Source organism: Ornithorhynchus anatinus, chromosome 13 (assembly GCF_004115215.2).
Source record: "Ornithorhynchus anatinus isolate Pmale09 chromosome 13, mOrnAna1.pri.v4, whole genome shotgun sequence".
Taxonomy (NCBI): domain Eukaryota; kingdom Metazoa; phylum Chordata; class Mammalia; order Monotremata; family Ornithorhynchidae; genus Ornithorhynchus; species Ornithorhynchus anatinus.
The window spans coordinates 31768120-31788067 of NC_041740.1; the positions used below are offsets into that span (position 1 = coordinate 31768120).

General features: G+C 48.7%; 1 protein-coding gene across 2 annotated transcripts; it reads left to right on the forward strand.

Moving 5' to 3' along the window:
- The first annotated feature begins 1937 nt into the window (after window positions 1–1937).
- On the forward strand, window positions 1938–16444 carry DCLRE1C (DNA cross-link repair 1C). Of its 2 annotated transcripts, XM_001515485.4 has the most exons (14): window positions 1938–2102; window positions 2693–2744; window positions 4015–4099; window positions 5858–5917; window positions 6969–7024; window positions 7659–7760; window positions 8939–9011; window positions 9268–9408; window positions 10522–10623; window positions 11898–12034; window positions 12943–12997; window positions 13332–13420; window positions 14597–14694; window positions 15054–16444. In XM_001515485.4, the coding sequence occupies exons 1-14, from the start codon at window positions 1994–1996 to the stop codon at window positions 15995–15997; spliced, it is 2103 nt and encodes a 700-aa protein (XP_001515535.2). In that variant the 5' UTR covers window positions 1938–1993; the 3' UTR covers window positions 15998–16444. The 2 variants fall into 2 exon arrangements, with proteins under 2 accessions (XP_001515535.2, XP_028934097.1); XM_029078264.1 differs by lacking the exon at window positions 6969–7024 and having other exon boundaries at window positions 5858–5912; window positions 7673–7760.
- Window positions 16445–19948: the final 3504 nt, after the last annotated feature.

Here is a 19948-nt window from a genome sequence, read left to right on the forward strand (position 1 = left end):
TTCACTTTGCAGAGGCTTTTGGGCCAGACCCGATCTAGAGAATCGACTATGGAGACCATGTAGGCAGGCGATGTGGCATATGTAGGGCCGGGCCACTAATAACAACCATCCTAATAGAATTATGAAGTCTTTGCAATGTGCCACACACTATGCTATACCCGAGGTAGATACAAGATAAACAGTTTGGACAGAATCTCTGTCCTCCACTGGGCTGCCTCGCAGTCTAAATCTCACCCCCATTTTACAGTTGAGGAAGCGTAAGAGGCTCAGAGTCGTGTGAGATGCCCAGGGTCCCACAGCGGGCAAGAGGCAGAGCCGAGATGGGGAACTCATCCTCACTCCCGGCAAGGCAGGTAGGGCCCTTCACCTCTCAGGCCAATCCACTGGCCTCGCCTCGTCCTCGAGTCCTTACCTCTTCCTCGAACTCCCTCCCCCTTCACCTCGGCAGACCGCTGTTCTCCCCATCTTCAAAGCCTTTCAAAACTTTTTCTCTCTCTCAGAAGCCGATTAGTAATGATAATGACGATGACATTCGTTTTGCTGGTTTGGATGCAAATCATCAGATGGGGCACAATCCCCGTCCCACTTGGGGCTCACAGTGGCTCAGTGGAAAGAGCACGGGCTTTGGAGTCAGAGGTCATGGGTTCAAATCCCGGCTCGGCCATTTGTCAGCTGTGTGACTTTGGGCAAATCACTTCACTTCTCGGTGCCTCAGTTACCTCCTCTGTAAAATGGGGATGAAGACCGTGAGCCCCACGTGGGACCACCTGATTCCCTTGTGTCTACCCCAGCGCTTAGAACAGTGCTCGGCGCATAGTAAGCGCTTAACAAATACCAACATTATTATTATTATTAAGGAGGCCAGATTCACTTATCCCTCTCCTTTCATTTCACCTCCTACTACCATTTTAGCACTTCTGTTTCACCCCAATACTTGGATACCGCTCGCTGCTCCACCTATCCCCTGGACTTAAGTAAATGCCTGTAGACTCTTGTTTCCCTCTTCTAGCAATTTATGTCAGCGTCTCTCTCCGTCTTCAGACTGCACCATCCTGGAGGATTTCTCCCCAGCGCTCAGCCCAGCACGCCGCACTGGCGAGGCAGCCCTCTAAACCCAAATCGTAGTGGGCAGGGAAGGGGTCTTTCAGCTGCGTTACAGACTCTCCCAATCATCGGTTGATGGAGGAAGCGCTCAGTAAGTAGCGCCGATGGGTAACCGCGGCAACGGGGCAGCGAGGGGGCGCGGCCCACCGGCCCGGCGTGTGATTGGATGGCGGGGGGGAGGATCTAGCCAATGGCGGCCCGGCCGGGCTTCCCGGAAGTGCTCGGGCCGGCTCGGAAAGCGGCTCCGGAGCTCGGAGCGGGACGGGGCGTGGGCTCGGAGGGGCCTCGGTGGAGGGGGCCGGGGCTGGGCTCCGAGGGGGCCAGGGGGTGGGCTCGGAGGGGGCCAGGGGCTGGCCTCAAAGGGGGTCAGGGGGTGGGCCCGGAGGGGGTCAGGGGCTGGGCTCAAAGGGGGTCAGGGGGTGGGCTCTAAGGGGATCGGGGGTGAGGTCGGAGGGGATCAGGGGCTGGGCTCGCAGGGGGTCAGGCCTGGCCTAAAAGGGGGTCAGGGGGTGGGCTCTAAGGGGATCAGGGGGAGGTCGGAGGGGGTCAGGGGCTGGGCTCTAAGGGGATCAGGGGGAGGTCGGAGGGGGTCAGGGGGTGGGCTCGGAGGGGGTCAGGGCCTGGCCTAAAAGGGGGTCGGGGGTGAGCTCAAAGGGGGTCACGGGGTGGGCTCTAAGAGGATCAGGGGGAGGTCGGAGGGGGCCAGGGACTGCGCTGAAAGGGGATCAGGGGGTGAAGTCGGAGGGGGTCGGGGGGTGGGCTCAAAGGGGGTCAGGGAGGGGGTCGGAGGGGGGCAGGGAAGGGGTTAGAGTGGGGCAGGGGGTGGGGTGGGTGGAGGGGGCCAGAAGGTAGGTCTGGGCGGGGTCCGGGCGGCTCGATCGTCGGCGCCATGAGCTCGTTCGCCGGCCAGATGGAGGAGTACCCGGCCCTGTCCATCGACCGCTTCGACCGAGAAAACCTGGCCGCGCGGGCTTACTTCCTCTCCCACTGCCACAAGGGTGAGCCGGGGGACCAGGGGGGTTGGGCGGGGACCGGGGGGGTTGGGCGGGGACCGGGGGGGTTGGGCGGGGACGGGGCCACCGAGCAGCGGGGCTCAGTGGCCAGACCCCGGGCTCGGGACCCGGAGGTCCTGGGTTCTCATCCCCGCTCCGCCACTTGGCAGCTCTGGGACCTCGGGCCAGCCGCTCCGCCTCTCTCACCCTCAGTTCCCTCATCTCTAAAATGGGGAGCAAGCCCGTGAGCCCCGCGTGGGATGATCCGATGACCTCCTATCTCCCCCAGCGCTTAGAACAGTGCTTGGCACATAGTAAGCTCTTAACAGCAGAGCCGCCCCCAGACCTGTTGAGCGGGTCCGTTTGTGAAACCTTTATCCTAAACTGATTGATAGTCGAACATTCATAGCATCTCCTTAGCAGCCCCAACTTCAAGATGTTTCCACTTTATCGAGTGGCCGGATGGATCGATGTGGGCTTATGTGTTCTTTTGAGTTGCTTTGTTCACTTACCAGCGTGGGTTTACCTGGGGAGCTGTGGGTTTCCCCGACAGCTCTGTAAATAACCTTTGCCATGCCGTATCCATTTGTTTTTAGACCACATGAAAGGTCTGAGAGCCCCTTCCTTGAAAAGGCGATTGGAGTGCAGGTAATGGGTTTTATTTTCCGATGTTTCCTTTCTAAACGTACCCCTTTGAAGAGAAGTCAGAGATTGTGGGCTAGATCACTCTCCGAGGAGAACTTTGAGAAAATCATTGCCCTCATCCGCACCTGAATTCAAATTTTTCCCAGCAGCAGCTTGCTACAGCTTTCGTACTGGGAATTCACGTTATGCTCTAGTTCCTGTGACTGGTCTCACTCTAAGAGGCCGATCTGAAAGGGAGTCACTTCAACTTGCTAGCCGAATCATTAGCAAGTCCAAGAAGTAGTTATACGATATATGTTGCTACTCCAGTATATTTAATGTCTAGTTTGAATCCCACCTCAATCCAGAGCTAGATGTCAGCTCATAATATTGACTTTGGAAAAGGAAGAGTTTGGCTAACCTCCTGGCGCTCTGTCATGTTCCACTGTAGTAGCCCATGTTGTTGAAGCTGTGATGCTTTACCAAAGGTCTAGTTTGTATAGAGAATGCCACGGCACGCCTTTACAATAGCTTTGGAAGACTGTGGTGGCAGCTACTGTAGCGGTCACTGTGGCCACGCTAATGACTGTAATCGCTGAGCCATAAGGAGCCTGAAATTCTGCTCCCCTAGCCACGGTTCCCTACACAGATCTTTGCTTTTATTTTGTATATTTGTCCATGTCTTTATGTTGCCTTTAGTGGTTTACTTCATCTCTCCTTATATATCTGTTGCCCTTAAAGATTTAGACAGTGAATCCCGGGAGGGCCAGTGATCGGCTCTAATTCCCTCGTGTGTATTCTTTCCCAGCATTTGGTACATGCTCTGCATTCAGTAAGCACTTAATAAATGTCATTTCTACTCCTACCATTGCAAAGCTGGGGCTGCAACGGCTTTTTTAGGAGGTGGGAAGAGGACTAACCAAGAACTTTGGCCCAGGGCCCCTTTACCTTGCTGGTGCCACACAGCCTATTCAGTGGAGTAATAATGCATGATTGTCTGTTGGCTAATAGCTACAGGTCCCAAGCAGTTCGGGGGCGGTAGCCCAAGTATGTGAGAGAGTGGGCCCAGACTTGCTGGGCACGTTTACAGCTGGGCCACTGAGCCCCCAGACTTCAGGTCCATGTTGGCCTTGAGGTGAGAGACGACAGCTAGGGGCTGGACAAGCCCAGTCCTTCCAGGTTTGATTGAACTGTGAAGAGAAAAAGTCTCAGGAGATCCTCCGATCCAAAGCCAGATTACTTCACAGGGCATGTTTTGAAATCGCTCTTGACCCTTTTTTTCCTTTCTCCCCAGTTTGAAGGTTTATCTCTACTGTTCCCCCGTCACCAAAGAGCTGTTGTTAACTAGTCCGAAGTACCGTTTCTGGGAGAATCGAATTGTAAGTTTCCATCTTGGTTTAATGGTTTTTCAAGTGTGTCTATTCCCTTTCAAACATTGGGTTTGGGTGACACCCTCAAAGCATTCAAAACTGCTGCTCCAAAAAGGCAGTCATAGACCTGTGAACTTCCTTTTCTTGTTAGATTTACCTCCCACAAACTTTTACTCTTTAGAAAGTGAGGAGGAGGAAGGCTTCTGCCTTAGCCCAAAATTACTTCACTTGAGCCTTGCTATCTACACAGCTAGAGAAACCTTTTTTGTTAATTAATGATGGTATTTGTTAAGCACTTACTATGTGCCAAGCACTGTTCTAAGCACTGGACAACTATGAAACATGTCCAAATGGTATGAATTACTTCAAGCAATTCCTAATGTTTGGAGGCACAGGGTAGAAATTGGCCAAATTTCCTTGCCTTTTCCCTCTTCTCCCAAACTTCTCCCCATCTCAGGGATGTAATCAAAAAAAATCCTCTTTATTTGTAGGTGAGGATGGGGTGCATATTCCACAGGGGATGACTTGGCAGTAGAGACCTTTGACCCCAAATAATCTGTTCGGTGCACCATTGCTTTGTTCAGGTTAGAGAATGGTTTTAGCCTTCCTTGCAAGGACCTGTCCCCTGCTCCTGTATGGCTTTTCAGAATGTGTGCCTTGCCCCTGAAAAGGAACTCTAGATCAAGCAAAAGTAGCCCCCTCCTGGCCCCCAAAATGTTTCCCTGGAGACCAACGCTGAGGTGACAGGAAGTCTTGGCTACTCTTCGGGATCGGATGGGGAAGGGAGGATAATGATAATAATGACTGCGTTATTTGTTAAGTGTTTACTACTTGCACTCTACTAAGTGGTAGGGTAGATAAAAGATGAGGTCCCACATGAGGCTCACCGTCAAAGTAGGAGGGAGAACAGGTATTGAATCCCCATTTTGCAGATGAGGGGCTTGAGACACATTGAAGTTAAGTGACTTGCCTGAGGTCACATAGCTGACAAGTGGCAGAGGCCATGCTAGGGATGGGGTTTTTTTCCTGGACCATTCCAGATTGGCTGATGGGGCAACAAAGCCAAGAGTGAACCCAGGGCCAACCAGGCCACTCACCGGATCAAACCAGGGATGCTTATGGCCTTCATCCCTTCTTTTCCTCCTTAAGAATTACCACACAAAAAGCATGAAACCTTAGTGCAGACAGTTTTTCTGTTGCAAAGGATTGTGTTCCTTAGATTGGAAGTCCCTTGAGGGCTATTCTATTGTATTTTTCTCTCCTAAACGGTTAATACAATGCTCTGCACACAGTAAGGGCTCAGCAGATACCACTGATAGATTGATTTCCAAAGAACCTCAGGTTCATAAAAATACAGGTTACACTGTACCTGTTGTGTACTTAGACAAAACAGCTGCTTCCAACCCTGCAACAGCTCATAGCCAGAGGCACCCTTTGGGAAGAACTGGCCCTAATTCCCTTGGGATGTTTTATCTAAGCCCATAATGAAAACCTGCATTCTAAAAGATATGACTGTTATCTATAGGGATAACTGGGTCTCATCATGGGTTTATCCTCTTTAGGCGCTGTGCATCTGCTTCAATGTTTTAGCAATTTTTAGTGTATCTGAAACTGCAAATTTCTCTCCAGTATTTCCCTCGACATCTTAGAATTTGGAATTCTTCTTTCAGTCATCAAAATAAGTTTGAGGTGTCTTTGAACTTCAAAGCAATATAGTCATGAAAACCTGCTATTTGGTATAATAATTTTATCTTTTGGTTTCAATAGATTTCCCTTGAAGTTGAAACACCTACTCAGATTTCTTTAACTGATGAAGCAACTGGTGAGGTAACCAGCTATTTTAATGATTGTTCTAGTACTGCATTGATTACTAATCAATTATTGTGGTATTTGTTAGGTGCTTCTTATGTGTTAAGCACAGCGTAATTGGATCAGACTCAGCCCCTCTCCCCCATAGGGCTCACAGTCCAAGGGCGACTGAGAACAGGTATTTCATTCCCATTTTCCAGATGAGAAAATGTCTGACTTGATTGCCTTGTATCTTCCCCAGTGCTTAGAGCGGTACTTGGTACATATAAGCGCTTAAAAATACCACAATCATTATTATCATTATTATTATTATACTTGTTAATAAAACCGAGGCACAGAAAAGTTACTTGCTCAAGGCCACACAGAAGGCAAGTAGCAGAGCTGGGATTAGAACTGAGGTCTCCTGAATCCCAATCCAGTCCTCTCTCCACTAGGCCATCCTGTTTCCAAGCTGATGACTCTTCTGTCATCAGTCTTTGTGCTTAGAGATTTTTTTAGTTTTTGGTACGAAGATTCCCTTTCAGTTTGAAAGAAAGACTTTTGCTTCCAGTACATTTTAGAAGTCACTGATGTAGTGAAGAGTTTGAGATATTCAGTATTTCTTTGAAGGAAACTTGCTGCTTAGAGATGAATATCTTTAAAACCAAGACTGCTTGGCTTAAGGTTGATGTGGTTACGGCTTCTCAGTAATTGGAAGTAAATCTTGAATTTCGTGGGCTGTCCTTGGCTCAGCGTTTCTCTGCCTTCCTAACTTCAACTTGGTTGACTGGGCATGTGTGGGAGGGTTTTACCTTGAAACCGAAGCACCTCTCATCAGACTGGGTGGTGTCCATCCGCTCGTTCTCTTAAAGATTGGCGTCTTTGTTTCCTCAGATGCTTCCTTAGTGTTGGCCTAGAGGGATGAGTAACTGAGGTGAGGCGTTCAAGAACTCACTTAGGCAGCGCTTAGGAGTTTGAGAGATTGAGGAAGACAAGGCCAGCCCACCTCTGGGATCTTTCCAGCTCACCATTTTAAGCTCTGCTTCTCAGCCAGGACCTCGGGTTTCCTTCAGCTATTTTCTCTTTTCAGAAGGAAGAGATTGAGGTGACTCTCCTGCCAGCTGGTCACTGCCCGGGATCAGTCATGTAGGTTGCTCCAATTCATCTGGGGTTCTGCATTGCCATGATTTCCTTCTACGAGAAAATCCTGTATTATTATACCAATCCATCAGTGGTATTTCTTGAGCATTTACTCTGTGCAGAACACTGTCCTAAGACCTTGGGAGGGTACAATACAACAGAATTGGCAGACATGTTCCCTGCCCATAATGAGGTTACAGTCTAGAGGGGAACAGGTATTTAACCCCATCCTGCAGGTGAAGAGACTGAGGCACAGAGAAAATGTGACTTGCCCATGATTCACATAGCAGAAATTGTCAGGACTGGAAGTTCTGCAGTTCCAGTCTTCGATCTCTTCACTTATATGTAAGGCTTTGGGCAGATGTGTCCACAGACATGAGCAGTCTCCATAAAATTTTGGGGATTCTTATAACCCTTTAGAGGAAGACAGTCATCCCTCTTTGTTACAGTTGCGAATCGCTCTGTCTATACAAATTCAGGTCCACCTGTAGGAGTCCCGCAGGGGCCTGTCTCTGGCACCGCCCTCTCCTGGCCTGCCCACCCAAAGGCAAAAAAGTGGGTGCCCTGTCTCTTAGTCTAAGAGCATCACTAGGATTTCCCTTCGAGTTGTCAGAGTGACTAAAGTTGCATCTCTTTGTAGGTTTTTGTTTCAAGGTAACCGTGGCACGGTGCTGTACACGGGGGACTTCAGACTGGCCAAAGGAGAAGTTGCCAGGATGGAACTCTTGCACTCCGGAAGCAGGTGTGGGGCCGGACGGCATATGGTTGAGAGGCTCACGTTAGATGGGGGCGAGGCGGAGGGGTGCGTGTGTTCTGTGCGCGCACCATTTCAGAACAGATCCTTCCTTCGCAGTTCCACTATCCTGGGGTTTTGTCAGTGTGACTAGTGCAGGGCTGATCAGAAATCACTCTTAATCCTTTTGCGTCCAAGATCATTTGCAGAGAAGCATGACTCTTTGGCGAGGAGAAAGAGAAAATCATTTGGGGCCGGGGGTACTTGGGGCCTTTGAAAGCACTTTCCCTAAATGGTTCTAAAGCAGCAATCAAAAGCAAATAACGGGTATCCAATAATGGGCTTTTAAAACCTCTGGCTCCTAGCTCAGCAACTATGCAGGTCACACATAGTAAACTTTCCTTGGGCAATTCCTTCTAAGAAACAAGCTGCCAAGCCTTTGCGTGACAAGGAAACTTCCAGGCTCTGAACAGCGGGGTGGGGAAGACATAAAGAAGCTCCTAGCCCACTGTCTACTGTTTGCTGGGGGTGTAGTAAAGGGACGAACTATTATGAGCTAGCAAAACCACTTTCATCTCCTCCACTCTGGAAGAAATTGCTCCTCCAAGATCTCCCCAGGTCTTCCTGGATCAACAGCCCTACTGTTTGCATAGCAGTCTTCTGCAGAAGAAAGTGGAGATTTTGAAACCCTGAATAAACTGATCGCAGGGCGTTTGGAGATTGTCGCTTGTTCATTAACCTCTAGCTAGGGCAGAGAGGGAGATCTGGGGTCCTGAGGTCCACTCTAGACTGTAAGCTCATTGTGGGCAGGGAAAGTGCCAACTCTATTGTACTCTCCAAGCGCTTAGTACAGTGCTCTGCACACAGCACTCAGTAAATACCATTGATTGAGTGGGGCTCTGGCTCTTAGACTATAGGATCTCCCTCTCAGCTTTCCCCAGCCCCTCTCTTTCTGGATCGGAGGGAGCCAAGAGGGTAAGATTTTTAAAACCACATCTACATGACACTTTTACTGAACACTGAGAATGTTGCTCTCTGAAGCTAACTTTTCCCCAGGGCCTATCCCAATCACATATTGACTAGCTCTTGGATGTTAACATTTCTCAAAATTTCCTCTACAGATGTACTAAAAAATACCTAGTGGGACCGGGCTCAGCCCATTGTAACTGGGAGCATTTCTCTTTCAGAGTGAAAGACATCCAGAGTGTGTATTTAGACACCACTTTCTGTGACCCAAAGTTTTATCAGATTCCGAGTCGGGTGAGTTCCTCTGAGCGGACAGTGCTTGTTAGCCGGGAATAGAAGCCGTCTCGATAGTGGGAAGAACAAAACAGAGTCGTAGAGTCTCTGGAGAGTCAGAAGAAATCTCATCTTTGGACATGAATGGGCATTGATATGTGGTACCTGAACCTTTAACAGTGGGTTTTCCCCTGCTCATTTAGGAAATCAAAGGGTAAATGATAGGGCTTAAGATATTCTGAAGATATCGACTGTGTTCACATTTTCGTTTTTTCAGGAGGAGTGTCTGCATGGCATATTAGAGTTGGTACGAAGTTGGATCACCCTGAGCCCCTACCATGTGGTGTGGCTGAACTGCAAAGCAGCCTTTGGGTATGAGTACTTATTCACAAATCTCAGCGAGGAATTTGGAGCTCAGGTAACTCTCTCTTTCCCCGCTTTCTTTTTAATGGTAGTAATAAAGATGATGGTATATATTAAGCATTGTGTTAAAGCACTGTGCTAAGTTCTGGGGTAGAATCAGATCATCAAATCAGACCCACTCCATGTGCCCATTGGGACTCACAGTCTAAGAGGTGGGGAGAGGCAGGTAGCGTCTCCCTGTTTCACAGATGAGGAAACTGAGACCCACAGAGTTAAGTGACTTGCCCAAGGTCATTACAACAGGCCAGTGGCAGAGCTGAGATGAGAACCTGAGTCTCCTGACTCTGTCCTATGCTGCTTCCTCTAGACCTGTTAGATCTCAGCAAGGCTGTTCCCTATGTTAGAAGTAGGTGAACAACTTCTCTGGATTTGCAAGTTTGTTTGGCATACACTGTGCCCCTTTGGTGAAATGTACTTCCTTATTCAGGGCACACCTGGGATGCTATTGGGGGAAAAGAATCCCTTGGGCAATAGCAGGAGAACAAGGGTAATTTTTGGAAAGTGCTTTTGTAGGGTCTCTTGAGAGTTCATAGATTTAAGGTTGCTGATCCTCATGGCTCAGCATGCACCATACCCCATTCCATTTCCCTCTGGAGAGTGGATACCTTTCCCTCCCCCCCCCCCACCTCCCAAATTTCATGTCCAAAGCAAATGAGGATTCAGGCAAAGGTTATCTTTAGGCCTCAGTATTCCCCAAAGTATAAGTTTGTTTTGAGCAGTACATTCACTACAAGGAACTCTCAATTACCTGCCGATGGAGGGCAAGGATTGGGTGGAGAAGTGGAAACCTCAGTTCATGTAGGAACCCCGTTTTAGCCTCTCTGACCCAATCTTCGCACAACTGGAGAGGGACTGGTTTTTGACTGTTGTCCTTTGCTTTCCCACCACTCCTGGTGGAGTGCGGATGAGCAGAGAAATGACTGCCGGGGTGGGATGGAGAAAGAGGAAAATCAGTGAAATGCATAAGGAGGGAGAATGGGGTCGGGGGTCACCCACCCACTGTGTGATCTGCATCCACCCCCTTCTCCCCTGATGGAGGCTTGGCTCTGCATACCGCCTGAGGCGCTTTGGAGAGTTGACTCTTTAGAAAATCGACTGTTTTCCGCAGGTGCACGTGAACAAATTGGACATGTTTAGAAACATGCCTGATATCCTTCATCACATCACAACAGATCGCGGCTCTCAGATCCACGCGTGTCGGCATCCAAGGGTGCGTACCTACTGGGTGTTTTTTTGTCACGCTCCGTGCCCACCTAAGTGATGATTCGGACATCGAACGGACGGGGACCGTGCCTAGCTGGATTCCCTGACGTGTCCACCCACCCCCACGGGATCTGTACCCTCAGTAGCAGAGGTCACTGTACCAGGAAGGTCTCTACACCCCGGAGTTCAGATGGGTTAGAGAGGGGACTGGTTTGATTATAGAAAGCTGAGGGAGCAAGGGGTGGCTCAACCGGGGAGACGGCCACCCCAGTCTCCCCAGACTGTAGAAAGGTGGGGAGCCAGGTGGCAGAACCCCGAGTTCTGCCCTGGGATCACAGTGGGTCTCAGACTCTAGTCAGGCTGGCCTCCGCAGACCCCTACAGGGCCTCTGGGCCTGAATGGGATCACTCTGGAAACAGATCAGCTGCTGGCAAATGAGAGTGAAACTAGATGGACAACAATCAGTCAATCAGTGGTGTTTGATTGAGCTCTCTCTGTATGCGGAGCACTTGGGTCAGCACAATACAAGAGAGTTGGGAAATGTGATTCCTGCCCCCAAGTTGCTTCCAGTCTATGGGGGGAGACAGACAAAATAAATTATAGATAAGGGGAAATAAATTATAGATAAATAAGGGAATTATAGATAAGAAATTATAGATATAAGGCTGTGGACATAAGTGCTGGGGGACCGGTATGAGTATTGAGTGCTTAAGGGGTATGTAGCCAAGTCCATAGTCGATGGTGAGGGGAGGGCAGATGGGGGAAAGAAGGGGCTTAGCCAGGGAAAGCTTCATAAAGATGTGATTTTAGGAGTAGCCGACTGTCAGATTTGAAGGGAAGAGAGATCTGGGCCTGGAGGAGGACACGGGCGAGGGATCGACAGCGGAATAGATGAGATCGAGGTAGTAGGTTGGCATTAGAGAAGTGGATTGGGTTATAGTAGGAGTTCAGCAAGGTGCGCTGGGAGGGCGAGAGTTGATTGACTGCCTTGAAAGTGTTGGTGAGGAGTTACCGTTTGATGTGAGTGGAGCTTCAGGGCCTGGGGAGGGGCGGAGCTCAAAAGGACCACTGGGCAAGTGGGTCCTCACTGAAATAACATCCAGTACAGAGAGTCGAGACCAAATTTGTCCAGAACCGAGATGTGGTGGCAAGAATTGTTCTACGTGTTGAAAGAGCCCGATGGTCATCGGGGCCTTAATCTGGTTTTACTGGTGCTAAACGATGCACCCAAATTGAAGCATTTTATCCATCTTTTATCCCTGTTTTATCCCTCTTATTTAGGCTGAAGAATTTCTTCGATGGAACAGACTGCCCTGTGGAATGACTTCTAAAGATGGAACTCCCCTGCAGGTGATCAGTATTAAACCATCCACCATGTGGTTTGGTGAGAGGACCAGAAGAACAAATGTGATTGTGAGGTAAGGAGTTGCTCGTGCTGTGAAAAACGTTGCTCCTAACAGGGCTTGGCTGGTTTGGTAGCATATACCTGGGGATGGGCTCGGGGAGTAACAAGGTCTCAAATAGAATTAGTTGTTATGGTATCTGAGCACTTTGAGACAGGATAGTGACAGGGTAATCATTTGATATTCATCCCAACCCCACAACACCTATGTACAGATCTTTAAATTATATATTATAAATTATTTATTCATATTAATGACCATCTCCCCCTCTAGACTGTAAACTCATCATGGGCAGGGGGCATGTCGGCTCATTCTATTGTATTGTACTCTCCCAAGCGCTTAGTACAGGGCTCTGCACATAGTAAATGCTCAATAAATTCCATAGATTGATAATCAAATGCAGTTCCTGTCTCAATCTAAGGTGGGGGGAGCAGATAGCATACCCCCATTTCATAGATGAGAAAACTGAGGCACAGAGAAGTTGCCCACTTTTAGGCCAATCCAGGCTGGCTCTGCCCCTAACCCTGTCCAATCCCAGCATCCTTTGCCGGGTCTGGTGGGGCTGCCACTCAGTCCTTTTGACCGTGGAGAAAGGTCCCAGAGTAATGGCTGGTCCAATAGAATAAAACCACTAGAGGTTTGATCCCCTTTTGAGGTTGCGGGGTTTTCGTGGGCTTGGCTAATTGGGAGGGCTTTTGGGAGTGGCTGAGATTTGCACGCTGATTCCCCTCTTCCTCTGGACAAAGATTTTCCTTCAAGGAACCTCGGGAGCCTGCCGACCTGTTTTCCAAAGCCAGGTGATAATATCAATCAAGCAATAGTATCTGAGCACTCTGTTCTGCGTGCAGAACAAGCAGAACACTGAGCACTCAAGGAACTGGGATTCCTCACAGTTAACAGTTCCCTTCCTGGATGTTTTTTAGGACTGGAGAGAGTTCCTACCGGGCTTGCTTTTCGTTCCATTCCTCCTATAGTGAGGTGAGTAGATGTTGGCTGATGGCTGTTCTCTAGCCCACAGGGAGGTGTGTGTGTGTGGGGGGGTGTCCCTGGGAACTATCGCAGCCTTTCCCAGGGGGCTATGGCAGTGCGGTGGGCTTCTCTGAAGAAATAGGCCAGAGGCATCCAGGCGGAGTCACTGCTCTCAAGTGCTTCATCCTAAGCCCCATTGAAATGAGGCTGATAGACCTGCTCATAAAACGACTGAAGATGAGGCAGGAGAGAGACTCCCTTGCTGGGAAGCAGTGCTTGCCACTTGAGGCGGGGATTTGGAAACCCATAGCTTGATTGTCTTATTTTTTTCCCTTCCTCTGAGATTTTGGATTTCTTGAGTTATATCCGTCCCGTGAACGCACACCCCAATGTCATTCCGGTGGGAGCGACTATGGATAAAGTTGTCGAAATGTAAGTAAGGCTATCAATCCATCAGTGGTATTTATTAAGCACTTATTGGGGGCAGAGCACTTGTAGTAAGCGCTTGGGAGAGAACAGTACAAAAGGGTAGATGGACACATCCCCTGCCCACAAGGAGTTTACAGTCGATGATGGTCAGGCATCCTGTCTGCCGACACCTCCCGGATTCCAGACCTAAGCCAGGGCTCGGCCCATCGTGCGGCCACGCGGGAGCCCTTTTTGGGGTCATTCCTGTAGTAGTATTACTAATAGTAGAAGTGCTGCTTTTCTTCTGCCTCAACCTAGCACCACCCCCATCTCTTTCCTTATTGATGGATTTTCTTAAGGGCGAAAACTTAAATCCCCCTCCTCCTCTCCATCCTCCATGAACCCCTTTGTGAAGGGATTTTTGCCTAGTGTAGTTCACTCCTGATTCCTTGCCAGAGGTGACTCATGCATCAGTGCTTAGAAGGTACAGTCTCACTAGCTGGCTCTAAGATACTGTTGCTCTTCAACTGCAGTTTGTGCACATTTGGGAGGGGTAGGGCATTTTGACTCTGTGCGTCTTTGTGTGTGTGTGTGTGTATGTGCACTTATTGAAGGGGTCTGGGGGCAGAGCGGGGAATGGAAGGTGGCAGATTTGGAGGTGCTGATGTTGAGGGCTGTGGCAGGAGCGGTGGTGTGGATAAAGCAAAATGTCCTTGCTTCCCAAGATTTTCTGCGCTCTTCTGGCCCTACACCTCAGTTGGTGCTCTTTGCTTCTTCTAAGACAGCTGCCTAGCACTCTCCCTGCTCACTTTTCCTGCTCACCTCTTTCCAAACCCTCTGCAAGGCAGCTCTGGAAGCTCCTTCCGGGGGAGGTAACATGTCTACCAACTAGGGTGTACTGTACTCTCCCACGTACTTAGTACAGCCCTCTGCACACAGCTAAGTATTCAATAAATACTATTGATTAATATGCAATCCCCCACATTTTTTGTAGTTATTTCCCTCCAGTCACCCTCGTTCCCCTAATCAGATTAATTCACGTCTAATGTACATACCAATTTTCTCATTTTATCAATCTATCTCCTCCCCGTGTATTAATAGCAGGCTTCTTCAGGCTGGGAGTCACCTCTTTTACTGGGCCTATATGCTCCCAATCAGGGGCTCTTACAAAAGTGGGAAACTTTCTCTTGCTCTGTTCAGTTTAAAGCCATTGTGCCGGGCCTCTGGTAGACAAGATGAGCCGAAGTACAAACCTCTTGGAATGCTGAAAAGAGCGAGGACCTGGGACGACGAATCAGGTAAGGGAACGTGTCCGGACCCGCGGGTGGGCCTGTGGGAGCCCTGGCTTCCTGGGGAACCATCAGGCTACTGACTAATCATCAGTGGATTGAAGAGTGGGTAACAGGGCCTGTTACTGACAACGGGGCAGGCACCATGTCTTTCTGTCTGTCTCAGTGCAAGCATTGGCCAAGCACCCACCCGGGTGCTAGAGCAGAGACCGGGCCCTGCCCTCAAGGAGTTAGAGGAGACAAGCCAGGCCTTGCCAGGTTCTGTTACAGCCCCCCTCTGTCACAGGTCCCAGACAGCTAAGAAACTCAAAGGACTGTGGAGATGCCCACCTTTCTCTTCTTATATGACCTCCCTCCCTTTTCGGCAGAGGAGGAACGAGAGGACGACCTATTTGACGACACGCCGCTGATACCGTTGCGGCACAAGATGGCTCTCCCTCAGCGAGCCCCGGCCCCTCCCCCAAAGGCCGCACGGGAAAGCCATCGCTGGAGTGAACACGGCAAGAGTGGCAAGGCCAACTCCGCACCGATCTCCCTACCAGAGAACTGCATGGACTGTGAGGAATCCAACAGCGAAGAGGACGAGGAGGAGGCCAGCGACCCCGCCATCCTCTCCAGGGACGGGGCGAAATCTCCCGGCTCGGAACAGCCCTTGCCAGGAGAGAACGGAGGTGGCGAGCGGATTGGGGCCCCAGAGCCGGTAGGGGACGGACCCCAGTGGGGGGTCTTCTTTAAAAAAGCGGCTGAAGTCACAGATGAGGGCTCCGCCTCCTTCCCCTGCTCCAGCGAGGCAGGCGGGTCCCAGTCCCCCCGGCTCTTCAGTGATTCGGATGGGGAATCCACCCACATCTCTTCCCAGGACTCCTCTCAGTCCACCCACATCTCTGAAATGGGAAGCCAAGGCTGGGACAGCCAATCAGACACCGTCCTCCTTTCATCCCAAGAAAGACAGGCCGGCGGGGAGACTTCATCCGTCCACAGAGGGGGCTGTAAAACAAGAACCCCAGAGCCCCCCGCCTCTCACCACGCGGACCAACCCCTACCTTGTCCGAAAGGGGTTCCCGCTGATTTGAAAAGCAGAGACCCAGGCAGACCGTCTACTAGAGGAGGCTGCGAGAAACGCATACCCGAAGAGAAAAGGAGCCGGAATCCCAGCACTAACATGGATTCTCAGAGCTCCTCGGATTTTGACATTCCCTCGACCCCAGACGCCGAGCTCCCCAAACCGGAACACTTACGGCCTCTCTATGAAAAGCTGGCCACGGGGGAAGCTATCGTGATTGAGAGAGAGCCCCGAACGGCCAGTGTTTAGGCAGATTTGAATTTTCTTTGTTTCCATTTTAAAAACAAAGAAACTGAGTTGAAATGAAATTCAGGTTGAAAAGCCCAGTTTAAAGCAGTCCCCATTTCAGGAAAGTGAGCAAAATGACCTGTGTTTGTATTTAAGGGAATGTAGGGACATGACCTGATCGGAAGTGAAAATGTGGCACTGAGGAAGACTACTCTGGGAAAATAACTGGAGATCCACAGAAAGAGGCCAGTTAGAAAATCAGGATCAAGTTGGTTTACCTTTGTGAATCAATCAATGGTATTTATTGGGTGCAAAGTACTGAACTAAAACACATGGGAGAGAGTCTGGTAAAAGAGTTGGTAAACAAGATCCTAAATAATGTCCTTATTCAACATTCCAACTGTTTTGTACAAGAATCTTTAAATATAAAGGATGTTTAAAAGTAAACTATTTTCAATTTTGCATAAATCACCTTGCTTGGAAGTTTTTGAATACTGCATAAGGATGGTGATTGATCCCTGAACTCAGACTCTGGAGGGCATTTCAATGTTTTGCAAGTGGAACATAGGTAATGATCTGTCAGGGCCTAAAACCACCTTGTTTAAAGTATTTCGCACCTGCCTATTGCCTAGTCAGTGTCAGAAGATGTGAGTTCTAATCCTGCTCCCCCTTTTTTAATTAAATGGTATTTGTTAAGTGCTTACTGTGGGCCAGGCACTGTATTAAGTGCAGGGATAGAAGCAAATTAATCAAGTTGGACATAGTCCATGACCCCCATGGGGCTCACAGTCTTAATCCTCATTTTACAGATGAGGTAACTGAGGCCCAGAGAGGTGAAGTGACTTACCCAAGGTCACACAACAGACAAGTGGTGGAGCAAGGATTAGAACTCAGGCCCTTTTGACTTCCAGGCCCATGCTCTTTCAATTAGGCCATGCTGCTTTTCAGAGTGCTCCAAAAAAAAGATGCTTCAATTACTGGAGTAAAAAACACCAAAATCCAAACACAATTTATTTTGTCGGAGAAAAAACGATTTTAAAACAAAATACTGCAAGAATCATTAACTAATACAGAGATGTACACATCCCATAATGATTTAAAAAAAAATATTCCTGAGATTACCACCTGTATCACCTAAAAGGTGACACAGTCCCCACTACATACAGGAAAAACAAATTTGATACAATTCGTATGTATTTGAAACAAACTTGGTCAAAGTATGTTGGATCACTAGTTTAAATCCCCCTTTTCCAAATTCTTGTCTCTGAAAATGCTCTTACTGAACAGCTGTCTATGGGGTCAGTGCTTTCTCTGCTCCAACTGACAAGATGACAATCTGTCCATGTCCAGGGCTGATAAAGCTAGTTCCACAGGGGGAGCAGGGTTCCGTGCTTCTCAGAAAAGGAATATATCAGCTGCTCCTTATGGTGAATTATCTTGATCAAAGGAATTCGCCAGTTTCTTCTTCATCCTCTTCTTAATATTAATTATTATTATGGTATTTGCTAAGCACTTACTATGTGCCAAGCGCTGTACTAAGCAGTGGAGTGGATACAACCAAATCGGGTTGGCTTGTACTGCAGGGTGGCATTAAGCACTAAGAGCTTAAAACCTACCTGGGAAAATTTAGCAATATCTCTGCAATTAGTGCTATGTTCATTGTTAGTTTTCAAATCTCTTAAAAATGAAAAACTATAACTTTGCTCAAAAATAAGACTTCTTTCCCCAGCTACATATCATTAGCAACCTAGCTCCCATAGTTGTGCTCACTTACCTCTCAATCAGTAAAATGCAAGGCAAAAATGAAAAAATGGCATCTCTTTTCCCCATTTCCCATTTGATCTACTCCGATTTCAATTTGTAAAGTAGTAATGCGAACTGGCAAAATCAAGGTCCTGGATAATGAACCATGACCCAGGTTGTTTAAAAAAATGATGACAGATTAGCTATTTTAAGCAAAAATTTTAAGGTGACATCTTTAAAATACTTGAAGCCATCATTTGCCCCAAGTCTGGCCACGAGATCTTTGGTAATTCAAAAGTCTGAGAAACTAGGGTGCTTTCTGATGTCACCTGACCAATTATACATCTGAAATTACACTGTACGTAGGGCTGATCGTCACCTTCCGTATTAAAATGTCATCTTCGATATAGCAATGGGCCTGCTGACTACTTGCGGGGGGGCGGGTGTCAGAGGATGAGAGCCATTCTTACCTAGGTTATGGTGCCATCGCCTGCCAGTGGGCATTACGGGCTGGGCAGAATAAGGTTCACTTGACATGGAAGCTGGAGCCCTTCCCGGTCCCCTTTGATGCCTCATCCTTCCTTCTCCCTCTTTCTCCCAATAGCAATGGGAAGTGCGAGGAGCTTGTGCATAGGTTATGCACTTGAAAGGCACCCCAGCACTTAATCTATAACCTACATTAATGTCCGTCTCCCTCTCTAGACTATAAGCTCTTTTGGGGCAGGTTAAGTGATTACCACTCTATTATACTGCACTCTCCCAAGCACTTAGTACAGTGCTCTGCACACAGTAAGCGCTCCGTAAGTACCACTGATTGATTAATTGAGCCTGAAACAATAGATGGGCAGCAGGAGCAGTAAACGGCCACGGTGGGAAAAAGTTTTTCTCATTCATCAAACTATTTTCTAGAACACCCCATCTCATTATTCAACTGGGACATCTTCTACTGAATTGAGACACTGCGACTTTAGAGTTTTAGAACAGAGTGTACAGGGCAACCCCTCAACAGATGCAACCTGGCATACTTCCCACATTCCACCATATGCAGTGGCCAATCACGACTGGTAAGTCAGTTTCATCTCTTTCCCCGGTCCCTTATCCACATCTCCCATTCCCAGACATTTTCCTCCTGACCCTCAGTACCTGTGCCTGAACCTAGGACCCCCTTCCCCAGCCTCCCCTCTCACTCCAGGAATTTTTCTTTTTAAAAAACTAACCATAATGACTCCAGTGCTCACTGCAGCAGGCTGAGGGCAACCCCCTTGCTCCCTTCGATTAGTGGCATTTATTGAGCGATTACTCAGGGCTAAGCACTTTACTAAGCACTTGGGAGAGTAAAATAGAGCAGGAAGACACGTTTTTTCTCCCTGCCCTCAAGAAAAACGGACTCTAGCAGCCCCACCTCCATCGAAGGTGCAGGATTGGAATGGTGCGGTCTCTTCCTAAGTCCCTGCCCCGCAAAGGCAAAGATGTGGGAACAAACAAAGGGGCCTCCTCCCTCCAGCCTCCTCCTCCTTTTCCTGTCCCCACAGCTTTGAATGGGGAAGTGTGGTCCAGTGTACAGAGTTCAGAACTGGGAGTCAGGAGGCATGGGTTCCAATTCTGGCTCTGCCACATGACTACTCTGTGCCCTTGAGCAAGTCACTACTTTTCTGTGCCTCAGTTTTTTCACCAGTAAAATAGGGCAATACCTGTTCTCCCTCTCCCTTAGGCTGTGAAACCCAAGTGGGACAGAGACTGTCTGACCTGATGATCTTGAATCCACCACAACACTTAGAACAGTGGTTGGCACATAGTGGATGCTTAACAAATACAACTGGTTTTTTTTATTATTACACCCCTATTATTATGGGTCAGGGAGACTGGGCTACAAGAAGGAAGGGTTAGAAGGGTCATGTCACAATGGAGGGGAAGGATGAGGGGGCAGGAGAAGGGGGACCAAGTTTGGGGTGCAGAGGGGAAGGGTAGGGTGGAGGAAAGAACCGGGTGGGTTCTGCAACAGAGACTAACTAATGGCATGCAAGACCACGGGCAAATACACCCCATGATCTAATCAATCATTCATGGCACATCCACATTTTCAGAGAACATAACACTGTTGCAACCTGGGCTGTCTGTATTACTCTATACTGCCCTTTCCCAAAGTTCATTACAGCCACACAGGAGTTTAGTTGTCCCCAGTTTCAATAATAAACTATATTGGCACAAACATCTCTGCTCCTTAAATGT